Source organism: Ammospiza nelsoni, chromosome 2 (assembly GCF_027579445.1).
Source record: "Ammospiza nelsoni isolate bAmmNel1 chromosome 2, bAmmNel1.pri, whole genome shotgun sequence".
NCBI classification, from domain to species: domain Eukaryota; kingdom Metazoa; phylum Chordata; class Aves; order Passeriformes; family Passerellidae; genus Ammospiza; species Ammospiza nelsoni.
In genome coordinates, this window is record NC_080634.1 from 116,762,074 (window position 1) to 116,786,848 (window position 24,775).

The 24,775-nt window shown below is 41.9% G+C and overlaps 1 protein-coding gene across 2 annotated transcripts; it reads right to left on the reverse strand.

The window, feature by feature from the left end:
• Positions 1-5,322: 5,322 nt before the first annotated feature.
• B3GALT5 (beta-1,3-galactosyltransferase 5) lies at positions 5,323-24,562 on the reverse strand. 2 transcript variants are annotated; one of them, XM_059467019.1, is made up of 3 exons: positions 24,388-24,562; positions 9,562-9,744; positions 5,323-8,421 (listed from the first exon to the last, which is right to left on the reverse strand). In XM_059467019.1, exons 2-3 carry the CDS (start codon positions 9,640-9,642, stop codon positions 7,468-7,470), a joined length of 1,035 nt encoding a protein of 344 aa, XP_059323002.1. In that variant the 5' UTR covers positions 9,643-9,744; positions 24,388-24,562; the 3' UTR covers positions 5,323-7,467. The 2 variants fall into 2 exon arrangements, with proteins under 2 accessions (XP_059323002.1, XP_059323003.1); XM_059467020.1 differs by lacking the exon at positions 24,388-24,562 and adding an exon at positions 15,455-17,651.
• Positions 24,563-24,775: the final 213 nt, after the last annotated feature.

The following is a 24,775-nucleotide window of genomic DNA, read 5'->3' on the forward strand; positions in this document are numbered from 1 at the left end:
TATTCTATTCTAATTCTATTCTATTCTCCCTGAGCTGCTCCACCCCTCCTCAGCCTGCCAGCACCCAGCAGCATCACTCCCACTCCTCATCCTGCTCCCAGCTCAGCTCTCTCTGCTCTCTCATTCCCCTCTGCACCTTGACAAGCAGCAGCTCAGGGTGGAAAAGCTGCAGGTCCCTTTGTGTACCCAAGTCAAACATTTACTTACAACTGCTGTTTCAGCAGGAATAATTAAATTAAACTAAACACGGAGGGATTAGAGCTGCCTGACAGATCCACGAGCTGGAGGTGCAAATCACAGCACATCAGTAATTTATGGCATTCCATGTACAGGAGTTTGTGGAGTGGAATTGTGTAACTGGAAATGGAGCTGGGATTCCTGAGGAGCAGGAAGGTGATTGCAGACCTCTGTCCCTGCACCCAAAGTCATAAATTAAACAAGGTCAGGTTAGGTCAGTAGCTGAATGCAAGGAATGTTGTGTACATGGTTCACTTGGGCAGATTTTAAGAAGGGACATGGATTTATTTCTTTTTTCCTGAAAAAAATAATGCATCTTTGAATATGGGAAACATTATTTCTCAACCATTAAAATCATCCAATTACATTTTGCAGTGAAAATGTGCTTAAGTGAACTCTTTAGAAGAACAGCCTCAAATCCACTGTATTACAAGGTTTTAAAAAAAGTCTCTGTTTGCTCAGCCAGAACATGTGCAAATTCAATTCTGCTTTTTCAGGCTGGATCTCCTATGTGCTGCATATGTCTAAGACCTATGACAATATTTGCAGATATTCCTGGGAATATATTGCCGTCATGAACTAATGAATTGAAGTCCAGTGAAAAAAAAAAAAAAACTCAAGCAAAATACATCAGAAATGTAAGCAAAATAAAATAAAAGATAAAGGCAGTAAGGGGCGACTTTTATGGGGTTTTTTTGTTCATAACTGCTTGTGTTTGAAAATCAGTCTGACAGTCTGCAGTTATTTCACATTTCTCCTTTAAGTGAATAGCCCTGTACTTCCAGGTCCCAGAAGGGCCCTGGCAGCCATCCTCAGGCACACAGTGGGGCAGAAATCACTACAGTTTGGCTCTTGTTCCTCCCAAAGGTATCAGCTGTGGTTAAATTTATTTTTTCTTTCAATTTCCCTCACTATTTCCTAAAAAATTTTTGAGAAGGGGAGAAAATTCAACAGCTTCAAATTCAGATTTAAGAAGACTAAGTGTTGAATCCTGCTTGTAGGTCACAACAACCCTGGGGAGCTCCAGGCTGGGCAGAGGAGCTGGAGAGCTGGAAAGGCCCTGGGGGTGCTGTGACAGGGGCTGGACACGAGCCCAGGGGTGCCCAGGGGGGCAAGAGGCCCCTGGCAGCTGGGCTGGATGGGGAATTGTGTGTGCAGCAGGAGCAGGGCAGGGATTGTCCCTCTGTGCTGGCTCTGAGAGGCCCCTCCAGGGCTGGGCCCAGTTCTGCTCCTGCAGGAGAGCCCTGGAGGGGCTGGAGCGTGTCCAGGGCAGGGAACGGAGCTGGGCAGGGGCTGGAGCCCCAGGAGGGGCTGAAGGAGCTGGAAGGGGCTGAGGCTGGAGCAAAGGAGGCTCAGGGGCCCTTGTGGCTCTGCACAAGTCCCTGCCAGGAGGGCACAGCCGGGGGGGTCGGGCTCTGCTCCAGGGAACAGGGACAGGAGCAGAGGGAGCGGCCTCAGGCTGGGCCAGGGCAGGCTCAGCTGGGACAGCAGCAGCAATTTGCCCATGGAAAGGGTTGTAAAACATTGCCAGGGGCTGCCCATGGAGTTTTGCAGTGCCCATCCCTGGGGGGGTTCGAGAGCTGTGCTGATGTGGCACTTGGGGACATGGGGACTGCAGGACTCAGTTAAAGGTTGGACTCAATGACCTTCAGTGTCACTTCCAACCCAAATGATTCTCAAATTTTACTGCTTTTAACTTGAAAAGGAAGCAGCCCCTGACACATCAAAACATTGATACATTCACAACCAGAAAGGCAAGAGAACACACACAAAACTCTGGTAGCAAAATTCTTTACTAATAAAATATCAAACATGGAACTGTTGGCTCAACACTCTCATGTTCTATGCAAATAACACAAACATTGTCACGCCTCTGAGATGAACATGGCATTGTCACCTGCACACATCCATGAGGAGCAGCGTCCCTGTCACATCCAGCACACCCCAGGAGCCCTTTTCTCCCCTTCCACTCTGAAATAAGGCAAAACTTCCATTGCAAAAATCCCCTTCTGTATTTTCAGCAGTGCCTGGGAGGGTTGTGCCTCCTCAATAAGTCTGTGTCAGAGGAGCTGCGAGACCAAATCCTTTGTGCACAGATTTGAAAATCCTAATTTAAACTGAGAATGTGTTAGTTGATGAATTAGGGTTGTGGGGGGAAAAATTGTAATAATTTTTATGCATCCAAAAACTGATCTTGGAAGAAATAGAGTGTGCTGAAATGTAACCAACTCTAAGACACTGCCAGCTCTGCTGATTTCTGCACTCCTCCCCACTTAGAAGCAGTGGAGTAACTTTTAGATTACCTTTTCAAAGCTATTCATTAAAAAAAAAAAAAAAAAAAAACAAAAAACAAACATTTAATGAACTTCTAACCCAGAATGCATAAAAACATAGGGGTAGTGTTCAACTTCTGCAGACAAACTGTCCCCAAATTTCCTGAATTCTTTTATCAGTCTACACAAAATTTTAAAAATAAGTATATGTACACTGCCGAATTGTGTTTACAGTTCTGCTTACATTTCTGATCGTTTTGTGATGGCCTTTCATAGGAAAATTAATCTAATTTCACAAAAGGCCACTAATTCTGTTTTGATTGTTTTAAAATTCATGATCTGAGGCCTCAGCTGCAAAAGCTAATTTAATTTAGCAGATACATATAAACTCACTAGCACAGTGGCTTTGTTTAAACAAATGGATTTGCCTTACATGCAATCATCTGCTTTTTCTTAAATCACAATTTCCAGCAGGGTAACTTTATGTTTTAAGTAATTAATTACTCAATTAATATATTCTTATTCAAAGCGGCCTAGGGAGCAGGGGAAGGGTTTATTCTGGAGAAAAGGAGGCTCAGGGGGATTTCACTGCACTTCATGGAGGAGTGCAGTGAGGGTGTGCTGAGATGGGGTTTGGTCTCTTTCCCAAGTGAATAGCGACAGGACAAGAAGAAATGGCTTCAAGTTGCACCAGGGGAGGTTTAGATTGAATTTATGAAAAATTTCTTCACAGAAAGGGTGGTAAAGCACAGGACAGGCAGCCCAAGGAAGTGGTGGAATCTGTCCCTGAAAGTGTTTAAAAATGTGCAGATGTGGTGCTTAGGGACACCTTTTGGGGCTAATGGCTGGACTCAGGGAACTTGCAGTTCTTTTCCCAACCTAAACAAATCTATGATTCTGTGAATTACAATATCAGTTTCTCATTTACACAGAGAATCATTACACCGAGGAAAATTCTGTGCAGAAACTGAAAGCTTTCACTTGGGAAACCCCTCTGCAAAGAGGAGAGGAGCAGAAAAATCCCTGAAAATCTGAATCCCTGACATTTCAACCCAAACTCATCTGCTCCTCCGCAGAGCTCCAGCAGGGCCAAATTAAATACTTTGGAGACTGAGGTGGGGACAAAACATCCTGAAGGCAGCAACAGAGACATCCTGCCCAGGTCACTGGAAATGGCAATTCCATCTCCCTGAAATGGTGCCAGGATGGTTTCAGCATCTGGTGTCAGGTCCTTGTTCCTGATCCTGCAGAGATGGATTCATGGAGCCCCCACAGAATGGTTTGGATTGGGTTTGAGGTTGGAGTTGGGTTTGGGGCTGGGTTTGGGGTGGAGGAGGCCTCGAAGAACATCCATTCCCACCCCCTTACCACAGACAGGGACATCTTCCACTGGAATTTAACCCCAAAAATACAGAGGTTGAGTCTGCAGAAGAACAGTCAGCAGCTGGATTCAAGTAATTTGGAACATTCCTTGACTCAAATAAAAGCCCCAGCCAAGAGGCCAAGCCACCATCAAGGGTGGCTTTTTTTTTATGTGGATGCAAAGCCACAAAGTGCTGGCACCAGGCACAAAGGTGGGAGTGAGACCTGCAATTGCCCGCAGGATTATTTCATTTTTATATTATTATTTTTATGACTGAATTGTTACCTGTGAGAACAAGAAGAGAGCATCAGGCTGATGATGCTGTCCCAGCTCACAGAGCTCTGCCCCTCCAGACAAAGAGCTAGCAATGAATGACCAGGGTAAATCCCTTTCTGCTCACCAATTTTCCATAAATTAAAGGAATAACAATCTTGCACCTTGGGCACAACCTCAATGAATGACACAAGATATTTCTGCATATTACATGGAAAAAATAGTGATTAAAAAGATGTTGGTTTTGCTTTATCAGTCTGAGCCATCATGCCTTCTGAAGGCAGCTAAAGTATTAAAAAATAGCTGAATTTTAAGCAAAATGCAGCTATTTAAATATTTTAATTCTTTAAATAAAATATTAAAATTTTATTAAAGAAGCTTAAAATGCAAAAGACCATTCTTCTGACAAACAAATAAACATTGTTTCTTTCATCATCAGTGGTCAAAAATAAGTGCATGATCTTGGGTTACACCAGAGGAAAATAAATAATACATTATAACCATTATTAAACACTTCTCAGGATCTCCCTGCTGAAAATATTTACCCTGCTCTTCAGACACAGACAAGTAAAATGAGATACTTGGAGAAAAGAAAAGAAATTTCAAGGAAAGGAAATTTCAAGGAAAGGAAATTTCAAGGAAAGGAAAGGAAATTTCAAGGAAAGGAAATTTCAAGGAAAGGAAAGGAAATTTCAAGGAAAGGAAATTTCAAGGAAAGGAAATTTCAGGAAATTTCAAGGAAATTTCAAGGAAATTTCAAGGAAAGGAAATTTCAAGGAAAGGAAAGGAAATTTCAAGGAAAGGAAATTTCAAGGAAAGGAAATTTCAGGAAATTTCAAGGAAATTTCAAGGAAAGGAAATTTCAAGGAAAGGAAAGGAAATTTCAAGGAAAGGAAAGGAAAGGAAATTTCAAGGAAAGGAAATTTCAAGGAAAGGAAATTTCAAGGAAAGGAAAGGAAATTTCAAGGAAAGAAAAGAAAAGAAAAGAAAAGAAAAGAAAAGAAAAGAAAAGAAAAGAAAAGAAAAGAAAAGAAAAGAAAAGAAAAGAAAAGAAAAGAAAAGAAAAGAAAAGAAAAGAAAAGAAAAGAAAAGAAAAGAAAAGAAAAGAAAAGAAAAGAAAAGAAAAGAGAAAAGAAAAGAAAGAGAGAGGAAGGAAGGAAGTGTCGGAAGGAAGGAAAGAAAAGAAAGAAAGAAAGAAAGAAAGAAAGAAAGAAAGAAAGAAAGAAAGAAAGAAAGAAAGAAAGAAAGAAAGAAAGAAAGAAAGAAAGAAAGAAAGAAAGAAAGAAAGAAAGAAAGAAAGAAAGAAAGAAAGAAAGAAAGAAAGAAAGAAAGAAAGAAAGAAAGAAAGAAAGAAAGAAAGAAAGAAAGAAAGAAAGAAAGAAAGAAAGAAAGAAAGAAAGAAAGAAAGAAAGAAAGAAAGAAAGAAAGAAAGAAAGAAAGAAAGAAAGAAAGAAAGACCCTTCTCTTCAATGAAAAGAAACAATAAAAATAAATAACTCCAAAACAATAAAATCTGTTTTCCTGCCTTTCTTGCAAGCTTTTCCCATGCTGGATGTTGGATCCCCTCAGCTCCCCTTGGGAACAGCTCCACTTTCACTGCTTTTTTAGAAAAAACCCTTCCCACAGACATTACAGGCATTCCATGCTGATAACACTGACCGCTGTTATCAGCTCTAACTGTGCCTGCAGGAAAATCAAACAGGACCATTGCATAAGGGAGGATTTCTCAGCTCCCTTCTGCCTCCTCAGAGCCCTGAGGGATTTTTCAGCATCTGCTGTAAAGACCCCTCTCCTTATCTCTGAAACTTATCATCATCCCAAAGATTTCATGAGTCCTTGCCTGGGAGTGAAAATAAGAAATAGCATTCCCAGCCTGAATGATTACTTGAGCACATTTTCCACTAGGTCTTGTTATAAAAGGAGAAAAATCCTCCTGTCTTCTCCCTCACACACCCAGTTTCTCTTTGGAAAAAAAAAAATAAAAAGTCTAAATCACTGCAAGTAACTCTGGTTTAGCCTTGGCAAGCCATTCACAGCAGCTCTCAGGCAATCCAAGTGAGACACAAATATAAAAGATGTCTCCAGGGTCTGTTTTAATGGGAAGAGCAGACACCCTGCACTGGCTCCACCACTGGATTATTTTCAGCAGGAAGCACAGACAAGGAAAGAGCTGCAGCAGCTTTTACACCTCCATCAGCTGACCTGCACTGCCCAAGGTTGTCCTGAGAGCATTGCATGGGCAATTTCTGCCATCTCTGCAAAAATAAAATAAAATTTGTGTAGATGAAGGAGGGATCTGTGCCAGGATGCAGCTCAGCCCACTCAGAGCTGGCTGCAAGGGCAGGGCTGCAGCTCCCTGTGCCAGGAGGAGCATCCTGACAGCTACAAATGCCATCCCTTGAGTGCCTGCACAGATGGGTGCAGCAATTCATCAAGAAGATGCTGCAGATTTTATTCCCTGAACAAAAGTGCTTTGACTTTTTTTTTTTTTTTTTTTTTTTTTGGCACAGCAGAAATGTTCCCAGGACTCTGGCAGCAAGGTTTAGAGGGTGAGTTAGCAGGCCTGGATATTTCAGGGAAAAAAAAATTGTAATTTGTGTAGAGAAGGAATGCACAGAGGTGGGAGTGAATGGAGAGAAGGAGGTTTGCAGGTTTTTGGGCAGAAATAGGGAATTTTTTCACAGAAAGGGTGGTTGAGCACTAAAAGGGGCTGCCCAGGGAGGGGCTCAGGGAATGACTGGATGTGGGAAATCATTGCCAAGAAGGCTTTGAAAAGAAAAGGAAAGGAAGGAAAGGAATGACTGGATTGGGAAATCATTGCCAAGAAGGCTTTGAAAAGAAAAGGAAAGGAAGGAAAGGAACGAAAGGAAGGAAAGGAATGACTGGATTGGGAAATCGTTGGGTACTGGAAGGGGCTGCCCAGGAAGGTGCTCAAGGAATGGCTGGATGTGGGAAATCATTGCCAAGAAGGATTTGAAAAGAAAGGGAAAGGAAGGAAAGGAAGGAAAGGAAGGAAAGGAATGACTGGATTGGGAAATCACTGGGCACTGGAAGGAGCTGCCTAGGGATGCATTCAAGGAGTGACTGGATGTGGCACTCAGTGCTCTGGCTTAGTTGACCAGGTGGTGTTTGGTCAAAGGTTTGACTCAATGATCTTGGAGATCTTTTCCCACCTTAACCATTCTCTGATCCTGTGATTAAAATAACCATTTCTGAATCCTTTAACCTGACAGAGCTGGAGTTCATTGGGATTTTGCTGGAGTGGGGAGCAGCCCTGTAAAAGCAGAGAATTTCAGTCTGTTCAGTGGGGCAGGGCAGGTGCTACAGCACTCCTCCTTGGGTGGCTGCCACCAGGTGGTTCCAGTAGCTCATCTGCTCAGCAGGTTTGATCCCATGGCACGTCACGATTTTCCTGAAGCGAGGAACAGAGAACCTGATCCTTTCTGGGAAAAACGTCTGCTCTGAGTGCAGCTCCTGCAGCTGAATCTTTAATTTGTCCAGGCACAGCCCTATGAACACATCCTCCAGTTTGATGAAGGGAACACTCTCAGAAATGTTATAGATCTGGCTGGCCACGTCGCTGGATAAAACATATCCAGTCCCGGAACAAAAGGGTGGGTAGGTCGCTCCTGGATACTCTTCCCTACTCACATACCACTTACTCCTTCTTGTCCTGATGGGGTACTCGTGCAGTTTTAAAAACCCTGTGAAGAGCCCAGTGCTCTTCTTTTTCCTCAGGAGCAGCTCGGTGAGGTAAAACACGTTGACAAACACGTCCGTGTCGGTTTTCATGGCGAAGCTGGCCTGGGAGCAAAACCTGTGCATCCACTCCATGCCCATCATGGTTTTCAGGGTCAGGTTGTAGTAGGTGTCTGTGAAGTTCTTCTGGATGATGTCTCTGTATGTCTGGCTCTCAGCAGCCAGGCCAGCCTGCTGGCTGGGCTCCCCAGGGCTCCCCAGCAGGAACAGGGTCACCAGGCGCTTCCCAGCCACCGTCCTCTCCCTGCCCCAGCTGTGCCTGATGGCCATCCTGGCATCCAGCTGCTGGAACGAGCACGCCACCAGCAGCACCAGGAAAGGGGGGTCCTTGTGGCAGTCAACGTCTGGGAGCTGGGAGAAGTTCCCTTCCATCCTCCTGAAGGGCTCCGTGGGGAGCAGGTAGCCCTGGCTGCTCTCACAGAACAGGCACAGCTCGGTCCAGGTGTGGAAAAGCCAGAGGCTGGCACTGCTGAGCCCCACCAGGCAGACAAACAGCCTGAACTTCCTGGAATCCATCTGAAAAGGAACAAAGAGGAGCAGCACATCCATAAAAGTAATCTCTTGTTCCTCTCAGTGCTCCTCTGCCAAGTCCCTGCACGGGGATTCAAAGCCAGGTCAGCTCTGAAGGGAAGCTGCTGTTTGAGGGCACTCAGCCACCTGCATTTCTCCTCCTGTCACCCCCACGAGATGTTCTGCTGGCAGATTCACACTTGGGCTTAACCTGAACTGCCCTCCAGGCCAGTGTGTCCTCAGAAACCCACTCAAGCCTGTCCATTAACACCAGGTTACCCAGGCTGGTCCTTCAAGCCCCCTCCCCATTTTCCGCATCCTACAAACCAGGTTTAGACCCACCAGGGCCAGAGAAGGGTGTGGTGAGATGGGGCTTGGTCTCTTCTCCCAAGTGAAAGGCAGCAGAACAAGAAGAAATGAAGCTGATGCTTCAAGCCCCCTCCCCATTTTCATCATCCTGTTTGAGGGCACTCAGCCACCTGAATTTCTCCTCCTGTCACCCCCAGGAGATGTTCTGCTGGCAGATTCACACTTGGGCTTAACCTGAACTGCCCTCCAGGCCAGTGTGTCCTCAGAAAAAACACTCAAGCCTGTCCACTGAGACACTAGATTACCCAGGATGGTCCTTCAAACCCTCTCCCCATTTTCAGCATCCTACAAACCAAGTTTAGACCCACCAGGGCCAGAGAAGGAGCAGAAGGGTGTGGTGAGATGGGGCTTGGTCTCTTCTCCCAAGTGCAAAGCAGCAGAAGAAATGAAGCTGATGCTTCAAGCCCCCTCCCCATATTCAGCATCCTACTAACCAGGTTTACACCCACCAGGGCCAGAGAAGGAGCAGATTTATGTATCTATCTCAGAGGGAAGAGAATAACAATTACAGTCTTTTGGTTTTTGGGGGTGTTTTGGGGGTTTTTTGGGGTTTTTTTTTTTGGAGTTTTTTGTTTGCTTGTTTTTTTGTGGGTTTTTGGGGGTTTTTTATTGGTTTTTTTGTGGGTTTTGGGGTTTTTGTTGGTTGGTTTTTGTGGGTTTTTGGGGTTTTTTTATTGTTTTTTGTGGGTTTTGGGGTTCTTTGTTTGTTTTGGTTTTGTTTTTTGTTTTGGTTTGGTTTGGGTTTTTTGGGTGTTTTTTTTTTTCTGGTTTACATACCATGTTTTTCCATTTGTGCCTGTGTCCCAGAGCCAGCAGCTGTCCCAGGGTCACAGCCAGCCAGGTTCCTCTCATCTTCATCACCTCTGCCTCCCGTGGGGCTCTTGCACCAACCCAGAAACTGCTCCTGATCCCTTTGCTGGAGGGGCCATGAGTCACATTTCTGAAGCTGGGTCAGCTGCTCTGAAAAAGAGAAAAGAACCAAAACAGCAGAGGGTCACATTATTATTTAATGTGCAGAGTTTGAGTGACTCACCAGGACATGCTGAGGTGAGAAGGGGCTTCTCCTATTCCCCTTCCCTTTTTAAATGAGAAAGATCCAAACAACAACATTTTACCTTGTAAGAGATTAATGAGCTGGACATCTGGTTATAAATCTAACAGAAATTTTGAGTTAGAGAAAAACTATCAAAGCAACTCCCAAATCCTTACTGTGCCGAAAATATGACACATCTCCACGAATTAACCTGGTGAGAGGAATTTAAGACTTGATTTCTCATTCCAGTAATCCATAGTCTGTCCTACTGCTATTTTAGAGCTCTGGGATGGGGCATTTTTTACCAGGGCACACCTTCCACCTTCCCCCTCCTCAACAAGGAATTGTATCTGGAAACACAGCTGGAAACACAGCAAACCAAGTTAAACCATGGCCAGAGCTGCAGATTTCATGGAAATCTGATCTCTGCCTTCTGACCAGGAATGTTCTGTGGAGACTCCCCCAAATCACCTCAGTGCCTTCCTTTTGCTCAAATTCCCCTTTCCAGGCAATCAAAGGTTTTGCATTGCAGGATTGAAACTCATTCGGAAATTCCAGGTGTCCCTGGAACCAAATCCTGCTCATTTACCCCCAAGAATAATCCCACTGACTTCTGGGAATTCTCAAAGCATGAAACAAATAGAACTGGAGTCTTAGTTTACTGGAATTGCTCCCACAGTGAAGTGCATTTTTGCAATGATTCACTAATCAATTTTGACAATATTTCAAAAGTTCACATTTCTTCTGGCACTTAAATTTTAATACGCTTTATCCTTAAATAGAGTAATTCTCAGATCTGATTTTTTCTTGTATTTATAGCTCACTGTAGTTTTGTAATTAATTTTACAAGTGCTTTAGTTAAATACCTATGTAAAATTGCAGTTATATTATATGTGTATACAAAAAATTATACTAAATTCTGCTCTGCATCTGTTCTCACACTTTTCAGTGGCCTGGGAGGAAGCACAGGAATGACCTGAATTATGTTTTCAGGACAGGAAGGTGTTCTGAGGTTGACAATGGAGATCTAGAGAGGTTTTTTCCTGTCACCAGCTCACAGAAGAGTGTTTGAGAGTCTGATATTTCTCTGTTACAGAAATTCCAGAACATGTACAAACCAAATACTGAAATAAGGAAACAGTGGAGAGCAACATTCTGTTAAAACCCATGAAAACCTTTCCACAAATGTTCAAGGTGCCGTAACACACAACAACCATTTTACAAGATTTCAGTAGAATCAGACTGATGTAAAATGACCATTACTTACTTTTGTTTCCAGCATTGGTAACAGATCAAAAAAAAAACTTTTAAACTGTCCTTGATTTGGACAGCTGGGTGAGCAGCCTCCCACCTTTACCATTTTTTATTTCCGGAATCTGATTGCCTTCCCCTCTCAGCCCATGTGTGAAGGAGCACACACACAAAAAACCCACAAACACACACAGCTGGGCAATGCAAATGCTGCCAAATGCATGCAAATTGTAAATATTTTATTTTAGAAGCTTTGCAAGTGGCACAGGCATCCATGGATCCTCTCCCAGGGATCAAGGGGTGGGCAGTGGCAATGATGAGAAGAACCATGGAATGGTTTGTGTTGAAAAGGACCTTAAACATCACCCAGTACCACCCAGTGCCATGGCAGGGACACCTTCCCCTGTCCCAGGCTGCTCCAGCCCCAGTGTCCAACCTCCAAGGGAAAGGATGACAGACACACAGCTGCTTCCTCCTCTTGCCAAGGCCATATTTCTTCGAAAACCATCCATTCAATCCTTGCTTTCAGACGAACAGGGATGTTTCTGTACACTAAATTTGTTTCTGAACACTAAAACTGTTCCTGAACACTAAAACCATTTTGTAATAATGCAGTCAGGGCAGTTCCTTGGAGCACTGAAGTTTCTCTGTCAGGGAATTCAACCACCCTGGTGTTGTCTCCTTACCCCTGAGATGCTGAGCCCCCCCTCCCCTCCCCATTTTGCACCAAAACAAATATTTCTGGTTTTATATAAAGTCTTTTTGCATGATGAAATATTTGATTTTTCTCTGTGCTCTCAATCAGAAACCATAGTTTTTAATTATCTCAACGCTATTTCCATCTCTTGTTGTTCCAAGAGCAAAACATTTGCCAAAAAAATTGCCTGTTCCATGTCCTAGAGACTTTTCTTAAGCTGACTGGCACTTCATGGGTCTCTGCAGCTGTGGCTTGCATGGAATCCTGGCACCAAACCATGTGGGAGCTGCAGCCTCTGCTCACACTCACCTGAAATGAACACATTAAAAACCACTCTGCTCTCTCCCAGCAGCTTAAGGGGAGCTGAAATGTTTCATTCTCTTTGTTATTTATCAAATCCTTCCTTTTCCTTGAGACTGTATCCTTCCTTTTCCTTGAGACTGTCTCTTTTAGGCAAGTCACAATACTTTATTTTCCAGCACAAAGTGTTACAGCAAGTGAACACAAACAAGTAAACACTGAAATTATTACAGATGACTCCACAAATGCATTTTGTAGCAGTCCCCAGATTGGTGGCCATGAGTAAAACCAACCTCATCCAAGAGTTTTCTTATTTCTGCCACTCTTCCATTGCTTTTTCTATCCATTTTTGTCTGCTGGGCTGCAAACTCATCCCTGATGTAAATGCAACCTTCTTGTCCCATAATAGCAAATTTTTCCTTAAGGCCATGTGGTTCTGTGGAGCCTTGAGAACATATCCAGCAATTAATTACCTTTCATATTTCAGCTACTTGAAATTCTCATAGGAATTTTCATGCCTAACCCCTCAGTGAAACTCCAAAGGTGTTTTTGGCAAACAAAGATTTTGGTGAACTATGGAGACGCCTCTTACAGATATGAGCAATACTCCAGTTGCTCATATCTGTAAGTTACTTTATCCTCAATTTTATTCTGGCTGGGGGTAATAATTTAAGTTTAATAGCATAATTCATTCCTTCTGCCTTTCTTGTGACCAGCATGGAGTGTGTAAATCCCACTGGATTCCCAAGCCTTGCTTAATTATCCCACAATTCCTGCTATAAAATGAGACCCTCTGTCTGATGAAATTCCTAGAAGAGCTCCAAAGCATGGAAATAACTGATTTAGAAATATTCCCTCTACTGCTTTTGCCATGTTGGTGCAACAGGGAAATGCTTCAGGCCACCCAGAACAGGGATCCACTAAAAGGAAATTTACAGCTCTCTTTGCATGGCAGTTCTGTAAAGCCAATTTGCCAATAATCTCCAGGAGAGTTCCTACATTTGATAACCTCCATCCCTAATTTATTCCCTCAGAAACTATTCCTTGTCCACCAGGGGTGACTGCCCATCCACCAGGGGGAAATTTAGAATATAAAATTCTGATTACCTGAAATTTTTTGCTTTGTTCTGGTTTAATATCTCTGTAACTGTGACTGCTCACAAAGAGCAGGGCCAGCCTTGGCATGAGAGAATAATTCAAAACATTTCACAGGATCTAGGAAGCCCAAAGCTGGAGACCTCATCAGGGCTTTTTGAGTCATTTGAAAGCAGCCTGAGTAGCATCAGGCCATATAATAAAGTATTTCTGTATTTAAAAGTATTTATGTTTTTAAAAGTATTTACAGCTATAAACTCTGTTTGGCTATTACTATATAAAATATTTAAAACTCCATACAACGGGTGAACTAATAATTCAAAATTCCTTTAAGTCTATTACAGTGAGCCATTCAAAATTTATTTATTTACTTTTTTTTTAGTGTGGTTATGAGTGTTTTGGGTAATTTAGCAATTTTTGGGTTAGTTAGCCATTTTATTAATTGCTCCTGAGTCTTTTACTAACTGAAAATCTTCACAATTCATATTTTTGTCTGGCAAAATTGGAGTTCACCAACAGCCTGTACCTTAAAATTTTCTTAATCTTAGGTAATGAGCCTTTTCAATGTTTTAATTTTAAAGGATGTTGGTTTTGTCTTACCAGGCCATTGTCTGATTCAATTTCATTCTCACAGGTTCTGCTCTTTTTGATTTTCCAGGAATCTCCCTGGCCCACACAAAGGGGATTACTGCATCCTTAATTATCTTTGGGATGGGTTCAGATTGGGAAGTCAGGGTAATATAAAAATTGAAGCTTCCATGTATTTAGATCAGGGATTTTAATTTGAATGTATCCTTCCTGAAACTTGATTTTTGTACTCAATTTTCCCAGTAAGTTTTTCCTTAATAACAGTTTTGGAGAGTTGGGTACAAAAATTGATGAGTTATTTATTTATAATATCATAATTTTATAATTAATTAAATAAATTATTATTATTATTATTATTATTATTATTATTATTATTATTATTATTATTATTATTATTACTACTACTACTACTATTACTATTACTATTATTACTATTATTATTATTTTAAAAGTTATTATATTTTTTCTAGTTTGAACTTAACAGGTTTGAAAAAGGGACAGAGTTCACAAGTTCCAGTGGCACCAACAATTGTGATGGAGGCATCTAAACTTCCCTCGCATTTAATACTGACTAATTGATATTTAATACTGAATAATTGGTATTTAATACTGACTAATTGATATTTAATACTGAATAATTGGTTCTTGTGTCTTCTGAAAATTGCAGGTTTTGATTTCTTGGGATGGCTCTTACCAGAGGCTCTGCTGTTGCCATGAGAGGCTTTGGAGGAGTCCTGGGTTTTACCTGAGCATACTCCTAATTCCAATATTTATATTTATTTTGTAATTTAAGTGTTGATGAATTCCCAATCTTCCTAATGAAGATGGAGGAACTGAAGCCCTTCCCTTGTTACAGGACTCTTCCTTGGGGTTAAGAATTTTTGCTGTTTTCTTTATAATTGCTATCATTCTCTATTTAGTTTTCTCTTTTCCTTTCCTTTCCTTTCCTTTCCTTTCCTTTCCTTTCCTTTCCTTTCCTTTCCTTTCCTTTCCTTTCCTTTCCTTTCCTTTCCTTTCCTTTCCTTTCCTTTCCTTTCCTTTCCTTTCCTTTCCTTTCCTTTCCTTTCCTTTCCTTTCCTTTCCTTTCCTTTCCTTTCCTTTCCTTTCCTTTCCTTTCCTTTCCTTTCCTTTCCTTTCCTTTCCTTTCCTTTCCCTTTCCTTTTTTTGATACACTGCCCATACAACATCCAGTAGTTTACCTGTATTAAAACCATCCATTTCTTGTATTTTTGGTAGTTTAATTCTAATATCATTTGAGCATTGTCCTATGAAAATATGAGCCAGGCAACTTTTACCTTCCTCCCAAATGTTTTCTTATCTTAATGTCTCTCTTGTCCATGCCTGCAGCTGCCTTTTTCAGTTCTCTATGCACAGGACTTTACAGCTAATTCTTAAACTTTCATTTTTCATTTACAATATAAATGCTGGTAGCTGTTCCACCAAAATATTAGAACACCAGGTTTCAAAATCTCTGTTTTAAAATACCAGAATGCCAAGTTTTAAAATATCAAAGTCACACATATTTAAAATATTGAAATACTAAGCTCCAAAATACCAAACCAACCCAGTTTCAAAATATTAGAATACCAAGTTCCAAAATGCTAAAATAATTCTGCCTCAAAATACCAGAACATCAAGCTTCGAAATATCAAAATAACCCAAGATATTCAAGATATTAAATTTTAAACCACCCAATTCCAAAATACCAATTTTCAGGTGTCTTTTGTGGGCAGGATTCCCAAACTCAAGAGAATGCCTCAATGTCACAGTGGGTTCCTCCCTGTGTCCCAAAGGAATCCCAGGGGAATCTGTCATTTTCTCCAGCATGGAAAATCCCAGAGCCTCAGGGGACACCAGGCACTTGTCCCGTGTGGGTTCACCAGAAATGGCACCAAAATTGGCAGGAATAAACTCTTCTACTTTCTTTCTGTTGCTTTTTTGTACATAATTTGCCAAAAACCCGCTGGAGCCTCTTTATCTGTTCCTCCACTGTCCCAGACACGTTTATCATCCTCTGGGCACGCCTCCACATCATTTTATATAGAAAATACATTATTTTATATTTCTGCTTGCCAGTTAGTCTTTAAACTCTTCTAAAGGGGAGGTGGAAAGTTTGTTCTCTGTGTTATTTATCATTGGGATTCTGTGAAGAAGGTGGCCAAGGTCCGGGATTGGGATCCTGCAGGGGAGGTGGAAATGTTTGTTCTCTGTGTTATTTATCATTCTATGTAGAAGGTGGCCACGGTCTGGGATCCCAACCCCAAACTCTGCATTTTCCAAGTCCCTATTTCCACCAGACTCATCCCTCCTGCCCCCTGCCATGGGTTGGTTTTGGGGTCCCTCTGTTCACACCTCTGACCCTGGTGCAAATCCTTTGTGTTTCCCAGATATCAAGCCGTGGTTACTCCTATGCCAAAACCCAATTACTGCCTCAGGGGACACCAGGCACTTGTCCTGTGTGGGTTCACCAGAAATGGCACCAAAATTGGCAGGAATAAACTCTTCTACTTTCTTTCTGTTGCTTTTTTGTACATAATTTGCCAAAAACCGAGCCTCTTTATCTGTTCCTCCACTGTCCCAGACACGTTTATCATCCTCTGGGCACGCCTCCACATCATTTTATATAGAAAATACATTATTTTATATTTCTGCTTGCCAGTTAGTCTTTAAACTCTTCTAAAGGGGAGGTGGAAAGTTTATTCTCTGTGTTATTTATCATTGGGATTCTATGTAGAAGGTGGCCAAGGTCCGGGATCCCAGTCCCAAACTCTGTATTTTTCAAGTCCCTATTTCCACCAGACTCATCCCTCCTGCACCCTGCCATGGGTTGGTTTTGGGGTCCCTCTGTTCACACCTCTGACCCTGGTGCAAATCCTTTGTGTTTCCCAGACATCAAGCCATGGTTACTCCTATGCCAAAACCTAATTACTGCCTCAGAATTAACCTGGCATCTCCTTTAATGAGTGTAATTATCTGAAGAGCTCCAGGAGATGAGGGCTGCGTGCCAGAGAGCTCAGGGAGGCAGGGAAGTAGGTCTGGAGTCCCTCTGGAAATATCCATTTTTAAAAATAACTTTTCTTACCTTTTCTGGGGCAGAGCTGCTGTCAGGCTCAGCTGCTGATGTTCTGCACCCAGGTCAAACCCACATCAGCCAGGGAAAAACCCAAACCACAAATGAGCAAAAATGCTTTGGGCCACCTGCAGAAGTCCTTGCTTTGTAAAAAGACTGAAACAGTTCCAAAATCAGAGGCACAACTCAAGAGTGGGACCAGGAGCTCCAGACTCAGATCCTGCACAAAGTCAGCAGCATTATTCCCTTTTGCCTCTCCTAATCACTGAATGGAACACATGCCCTGCTATAAGGACTGGTAAAAGCTGCTAACTCCCAATTTTCCTTGGAATAAAGCCCCTAAATTGCTTTTCCATAAGCTCAGCATGACACAGAGAAGGATTAAGCATACATAGATAATAAGAAAATGTCAAGAACAGCAGAAAACATTTTTTTTTTCTAAATGCAAGAGTTTCAGAGGAGCAGGGGCCAGTCTGGAGCTCTCCAAAATGACATTTCTGCTGATGCAGTGCCTGGCTCACCAGCTTTATCATTAACAGTGTGCTCCCCAAACTGGGAGGCAGAAAGAGTGGAAACCCCCCCAAAAAATGCAGGACAAAGGGAAAAACTTTTTGTGCTGTATTTTCTGAGCCTTTTTCCCTTTGATACCTGTCACCAGCCTCTTCTGCACACACACCAGTTTCTATCACTTCAGCACTGAGCTGCTGGGGTTATTAATGGCCAAATCCTCTCCCTTTCTTTTCCTTTTTGTGCCTTTTTTTTTTGGGGGGGGGGAGTTTTTTTGTTTCATTTTTGTTTTTTGTCATTACTTATGGCCAAATCCTCTCCCCTTTCTTTCCTTTCTATTTTTTTCCCTTTTTTTTTTTTTTTTTTTTTTTTTGTGAGTTTTTTTGGGGTTTTTTTTGTTTCATTTTTGGTTTTTTGTCATTATTTATGGCCAAATCCTCTCCCTTTTTTCTCCTTTCTTTTTTTTTTTTTCTTTTTTTTTTTCTTTGTGAGTTTTTTTGGGGTTTTTTTGGTTCATTTTGTTTTTTGTCATTACTTATGGCCAAATCCTCTCCCTTTTTTCTCCTTTTTTTTTTTTTTTGGTGAGTTTTTTTGGGGGTTTTTTGTTTCATTTTTGGTTTTTTGTCATTACTTATGGCCAAATCCTCTCCCTTTTTTCTCCTTTCTTTTATTTTCCTTTTTTTTTTGTGAGTTTTTTTGGGGTTTTTTTGGTTCATTTTTGTTTTTTGTCATTACTTATGGCCAAATCCTCTCCCTTTTTTCTCCTTTTTTTTTTTTTTTTGGTGAGTTTTTTGGGGGTTTTTTGTTTCATTTTTGGTTTTTTGTCATTACTTATGGCCAAATCCTCTCCCTTTTTTCTCCTTTCTTTTATTTTCCTTTTTTTTTTGTGAGTTTTTTTGGGGTTTTTTGGTTCATTTTTGTTTTTTGTCATTACTTATGGCCAAATCCTCTCCCCTTTCTTTCCTTTCTATTTTTTTCCCTTTTTTTTTTTTTTTTTTTGTGAGTTTTTTTGGGGTTTTTTTTGTTTCATTTTTGGTTTTTTGTCATTATTTATGGCCAAATCCTCTCCCTTTTTTCTCCTTTCTTTTTTTTTTTCTTTTTTTTTTTTTTTTGTGAGTTTTTTTTGGGTTTTTTTTGGTTCATTTTTGGTTTTTGTCATTACTTATGGCCAAATCCTCTCCCCTTTTTTTCCTTTCTTTTTTTTTTCCTTTTTTTTTTTGTGAGTGTTTTTTGGGGTTTTTTTGTTTCATTTTTGGTTTTTTGTCATTATTTATGGCCAAATCCTCTCCCCTTTTTTTCCTTTCTTTTTTTTTCCTTTTTTTTTTTGTGAGTTTTTTTGGGGTTTTTTTTTGTTTCATTTTTGGTTTTTGTCATTATTTATGGCCAAATCCTCTCCCTTTTTTCTCCTTTCTTTTTTTTTTTTTGGTTTTTTTTTTTTTTTGTGAGGTTTTTTGGGTTTGTTTTTGTTTAATTTTTGTTTTTGTCATTATTTAGGGCCCTTTTTTTTTTTCTTTTTGTTTTTTGCCTTTTTGTGTGTGTGTGTGTGTGTTTGTTTGGGGTTTTTTTTGTGAGGTTTTTTTGTTTGTTTTTTTGTTTCATTTAATTTCTTTTTACATAATTTGCCAAAAACCCATTCCAGTGGGCTTTTGGCAAATTATGTAAAAAGAAGCAACAGCAAGAAAGTTAGAAAAGTTTATTCCTGCCAATTTTGGTGCCCATTTCTGGTGAACCCACACAGGTTTTTTTGTTTGGTTGGGTTTTTGGTTTTTTTGTTTGTTTGTTTTAGGGTTTTTTGGGGGGCTTTTTGGTTTTGTTTTGTTTTGTTTGGTTGGGGTTTCTTTTGCTTGGGTTTCTGTTTGTTTTGTCGTGGGTTCGTTTTTGTCTCGATTATTTTCATCTCTCTGGTTTTTCTCCCATTTTTTCCTCCCAGCCTCGCTGTGATGGGATCTGCATGGAAAAAAAAATGGGTTTTATTGTAACATTTCCATGCTTAAAACGAGCCCCTGGTTCTCCAGAAATGTTTTCTGTCCAGGCAGTGGCTCTGTCCCAGAGCCATCAATTAGAGATCAGATAGAAAAGGAGCATTTCTGTTATGGATTTGCAAATCCCACTGCGTGGCCTGGATTGTGCTCTGCCTTTATGTTACTAACACCCATTTAGCTGATTGACCCTGTGGCTCCAACAGCAGACTGAATTTTCTTTGTGGAAGGTTGGGCTGGTTTTTATTTACCAGTTGGGGTTTTGAGAAGGAGAGAATTAAGAATAATTAAAAATATGTATGGTTAAAAACAATTATGAATTTTAATTGTTTCATTTTAATTTTAAAAACAATTATTAAAAAAAAATTATGAATTTTCTAGAGGAAGAAAAATTAGAGTCAGATGTCATATTATAGATTAAAATGAAATACCATTTAGATATATACGGATATATCTATGGCCAACATGGCCTAAACACTGGCACAGCTATAACGGGCAAATAAACATTTTTCACAGCAATCAAAGAAAAATTGTGGTCAAAAAAAAAGGAGAAATGTCAAAATATAAATTGGTTTAAATTCAGGTTTAAAAAATTCAGGTTTAATATGTAGATATATGCATGGCCAACATGGCCTAAACACTGGCACAGCTATAACGGGCAAATAAACATTTTTCACAGCAATCAAAGAAAAATTGTGGTCAAAAAAAAAGGAGAAATGTCAAAATATAAATTGGTTAAAATTCAGGTTTTAAAAATTCAGATTTAAAAAATTCAGGTTTAAAAAATTCAGGTTTAAAGTTGGTTAAATTGCTCAGTACCTGGCACAGCTATAATAAGCAAAGAAACATTTTTCACAGCAATCAAAGCAAAACCATGGTCAATAAAAAGCAAAAAAATTAAAATATAAATTTAGGTTAAAATTCAGGTTTAAAAAAATAAGGTTTAAAGAATTCAGGCTTAAAAAATTCAGGCTTAAAATTGATTAAATTGCTCAGTACCTGAGCAAGAGTCTCTTCAAGTTTCACTTCCTTGCCCTATGGTGCTATGAGGCTGTTTCAGAAGAGAAATGACCCACAATAACTGACCCTCAATAACTCCTTAACCTCACCCAGTCAGTCAGAGGCAAATTTGCATCATTTCCTCCTGAATTGTATTTTCTGTGCCACACAGGGCACCTTACTGGTGGTTAACCACAGTCCCAGCAGATTGCTCAAACATTTAATAGCTGCATCTTTTTACAGAAAAAAACCAAACATTCCTGGGCTTCATCCACTCAGAAAAGTGTTTCCAACTCAGATCCAGAAGTGTCACCTTGGATGTGGAAATTTCCACATTATTATTATTATTACTATTATTACTATTACTATTATTACTATTATTACTATTATTACTATTATTACTATTATTACTATTACTATTACTATTATTATTATTGGTGGTGGCGTAACATTTATATCTATATCTATATCTATATCTATATCTATATCTATATCTATATTTATATCTATATCTATCTTTATATTTATATGGTTGCAATGGCCCAGACCATGTGTCCTTGAGTCCTGCCTCTGTCCCTACCCAGATGTCTATCACATTTATATTTATATTTATATTTATATTTATAGTTATAGTTATAGTTATAGTTATAGTTATAGTTATAGTTATAGTTATAGTTATAGTTATAGTTATAGTTATAGTTATAGTTATATCCATATTTATATATTTATATTTGTGTATTATATCTATATTTATATATTTATATTTATATGTACGCTTATATTTATATATTTATATTTATATTTATATGGTTGCAATGGCCCAGACCAGGTGTCCTTGGGTCCTGCCTCTGTCCCCACACAGATGCCTAAATAAAAATCAAGATCATGGCAGGAGGGAAGGCCTTTGTGGCACAGGAATCTTTTGAACCAGAGGATGCATCTCCCTCCTTATTAAAAAAGAAATCAAGAGCCATTAGCTCTTAATGCACCTTGATCTCATCCACCCAACTTGCTCACAACATCTGTTTTGATAAGCCAAAAAAGCATCCTCAGACCTAGATGCAATTTTGCTCTCAAAACCAAAACACAAAAAGTTTTTGTGTCTTGGAGTGACTCAAAGTGAAACAGTCTGGCAGGAGGTGCCACTGCTCTGGTAATGTCACAGGAAATAAGTGCTGCAAGTGAGGAGTCAAAAGAAATATATAGAATCCCCAGGGACTTTAGCCAAGCTAAGGAAGCTTGCTGCTATTTTAAAATATCAGCTTGCTTTCCCGAGCCACCTGCAACATTCTCTGGATGGATCCTGGCCCTTAAACACCCACAGAAATGTTCAGTTTGGGTGTTCTGGAGGCCAGATCCTTTTCCCAGGGTGGAGGGGATGCTGCAGTGAGGGCTCAGGCTCCTTTGGAGAGCTCAGACCATCCATGCAGGGACACTGTACAGGACACCCAGTGCGGTCCAACTTCCCCTGCAGGTGCTTTGTGTCCTTGCCAGGAGCACATTTGGACACTCTGGGCTCGTTCCCCTGGCTTGGGGGACGCAAACACAGCAGACAGGCAGCCAGCCAAGGGCATCCTCTCCCATCCTCTCTCAGGCAGGGAGAGGAGCAGTGCCCTGGGGCACTCCCATCTTGGTAGCGTTTTTTCCCAAACCTTCAGCCTAAAAGCCTCCTCCTCCTCCTCTTTCTGTCCTCCCTTCACCTGCTGAGTGCCAGCCATCCCTGTCTGGATTTCTCCCCAGTGCTAATAGACTCTTCTCCTAATGCTTCCTCTGTTCCTACAACACCACCGTCTCTCTTTTATCCCTGATGCTAATGGGCACATTTAACTTATTTCGGCGTGGCCTCATGAATCAGCAATTTTACCCTCCTTGCTCTATTCCAAAGCCCAGATCCCAGCACAGATAAGCAATTGTCCAGCACGGGAGGAATCAGAGCAACCTGACCCTGTGCAAACCCCTGTGCTTCATTGTGCTGAGCAGGAATAGAACCCTGCTCACATTCCTCCTATCTTCATAAACAAAGTAATGAGGAAATTTCTTCCTTAGGCTCTTGTTGCCTCTTGTTGCCTCTGCCAGGACTCCAAAAGTCCAGCTCTCCAAGTAATTTTGTGGCCCCAAACCAAATTATTTATTGCACCCTCTTTTACAAGTAGTACTGCTGGTTGTTTTTCCTTACCTTAATGCAAAAGAGAAATAAAACAGGAAATGGTTATTTCAGATAGAATGAGGATCTTGCTCTTCTCCCTTGGAAACAGCCTCAAGACACATGAAGGAAGAAGTAAAATAGCACTGAAGAGAAGTGATAATTATGCAAGTTAAAAAAAAAAAATTCAAAATGGGAAAAATTGCCAATGAAGATATTCCAGTACCACTCCTAAATCTCTGATTGCTGCTCATTCCTGATGCTCTCACTGTAGGATGAGAACCACTGTGGGATGTTACATTGCAAATGGTTTTTTCCCTATTTTAAGCTTGGAGAGCACATGGAGCAGGTGAGCCAGGTGCTCCTGCTTTGCCCTTTTGTTTCATTCTGCCTCTTGGCAAAGCCATTTTTTGGTGTTTGGAACTTTATACTCCCCTAACAGCTGAACTAAGTCTTTGCATTCATGTGCCTGTTCAAGCATCAAGTCTGGTACTTTGGGAGGAAAAATCTTCCTGGGCAAAGGAACACAAATCCAGCCATGGGGCCCTCATGCTGTCAAATCCTTTGTCAATCACTACTTGGCTTTAAAAGTGCTGATTATACACAGAAAGGTTTGTGGGATCAGGGCCAGTGGCAGGGATTTTAAATTACTTACCTGTGCCTTGTGGATATTCTGTTTTTCAGCATTTTATCCGAGCAGGACAGCGAGGAGAACGCAGCCCTGGCTTTGTCCTAACTGATCCCTGGTCTTTATGTGGGGCTGCCAAAATGTTCCCCCCATAAAATCCAGCAAGTCAGGTTACTCATGATCCCGTTTTCACCCCCAAATCTGTGTGTGACACCCCTTTTACCAGGGGATGGGCACGGCAGCCCGGAGCTGGACACCCCTGGATAGGCAGGGCTGGATTTGGATCCCGGTTTCCAGCAGGGTCACACCTGCAGCCCCCCTCTGCTCTGCTCTGCTCTCCCTCTCCCACCCAGCAGAGAGTCTGGGAAAGTTGGAGCGACGGCTCCGAGGGCACATCCAGGGATGGAGGGAGGGAAGGGAGAGAAAGGAGAGAATGGAGGGAAGGGAGAGAGTGGAGAGAAAGAGAAGGGAGGGAAGGGAGAGGAGAAGGTAGAGGAGAAGGGAAGAGAAGAAGGGAGAGAAAGAGGGAGAGAAGAAGGAAAGGAGAAGAGAGAGAAGGAGGGAGAGAAGAAGAGAAGAGAAGAGGAGAGGAGAGAAGAAGAGAGGAGAGGAGAGGAGAGGAGAGGAGAGGAGAGGAGAGGAGAGGAGAGGAGAGGAGAGGAGAGGAGAGGAGAGGAGAGGAGAGGAGAGGAAGGAGAGGAGAGGAGAGGAGAGGAGAGGAGAGGAGAGGAGAAGGAGAGGAAGAGGAGAGGAGAGGAGAGGAGAGGAGAGGAGAGGAGAGGAGAGGAGAGGAGAGGAGAGGAGAGGAGAGGAGAGGAGAGAGAGGAGAGGAGAGGAGAGGAGAGGAGAGGAGAGGAGAGGGAGAGGAGAGACGAGGAGAGGAGAGGAGAGGAGAGGAGAGGAGAGGAGAGGAGAGGAGAGGAGAGGAGAGAAGAGAGAGGAGAGAAGAGGAGAGAAGAGAGAGAAGAGAAGAGAAGAGAAGAGAAGAGAAGAGAAGAGAAGAGAAGAGAAGAGAAGAGAAGAGAAGAGGAAAGAGAAGAGAAGAGAAGAGAAGAGAAGAGAAGAGAAGAGAAGAGAAGAGAGAGAAGAGAAGAGAAGAGAAGAGAAGAGAAGAGAAGAGAAGAGAAGAGAGAGAAAGGAGAGAAGGAAGAGAAGGGAAAGAAAGGCAAGAAAGGAGAGAAGGAGAGAGAGAAGGAGTGAGAGAAAGAGGGAAGAGAAGAAGGGAGGGAAGGGGGAGAGAAGGAGGGAGAGAATAAGGGAGAGAAAGGAGAGAAGAAGGGAGAGAAGGAAGGAGTCCCTGCTCCCGCTCCTACCTGCAGTTGCCCAAGGCAGCGGCGCCTCCTCACCCCAGGTACCCGCAGCGCATCTCCGGCCCTGCGGCTCTTCCGGCGGATCTGCGGGATCTGCGGGGCTACAGCTGCCCGGCTGTGCCCCTGCCACCCCGGAGCCCCGCTGTGCCCAGCCAGGGGCTCATCCTCGGCCTGGCTCCGGCGGCAGAAGCGGAGGAATGCGGGGATGCGGCCGCGGTAACCTGAACTCCCCGCTGCCGCTTCCCTCCCTCCCTCCCTCCCTCCCTCCCCTCCCTCCCTTTCCTCCTCCCTCCCTCTGTGCCGTGGGTAGCAGACCCGCTGAACCTCTGCTCCGGGTCAGCAGCTGGCTGTGGATGGGTTTACTGGGGGTGTTCGGGGTGGGAGGTGGGCA

What these genes read in the sequence shown, in the direction of transcription:
- B3GALT5 (XM_059467019.1), bottom strand. Translation starts at nt 9,642, where the DNA reads ATGAAGATGAGAGGAACCTGGCTGGCTGTGACCCTGGGACAGCTGCTG. An exon ending in GGCACAAATGGAAAAACATG is followed by an intron (nt 8,422 to 9,561) that starts GTATGTAAACCA and finishes GTTCCTTTTCAG; the next exon opens with ATGGATTCCAGGAAGTTCAG.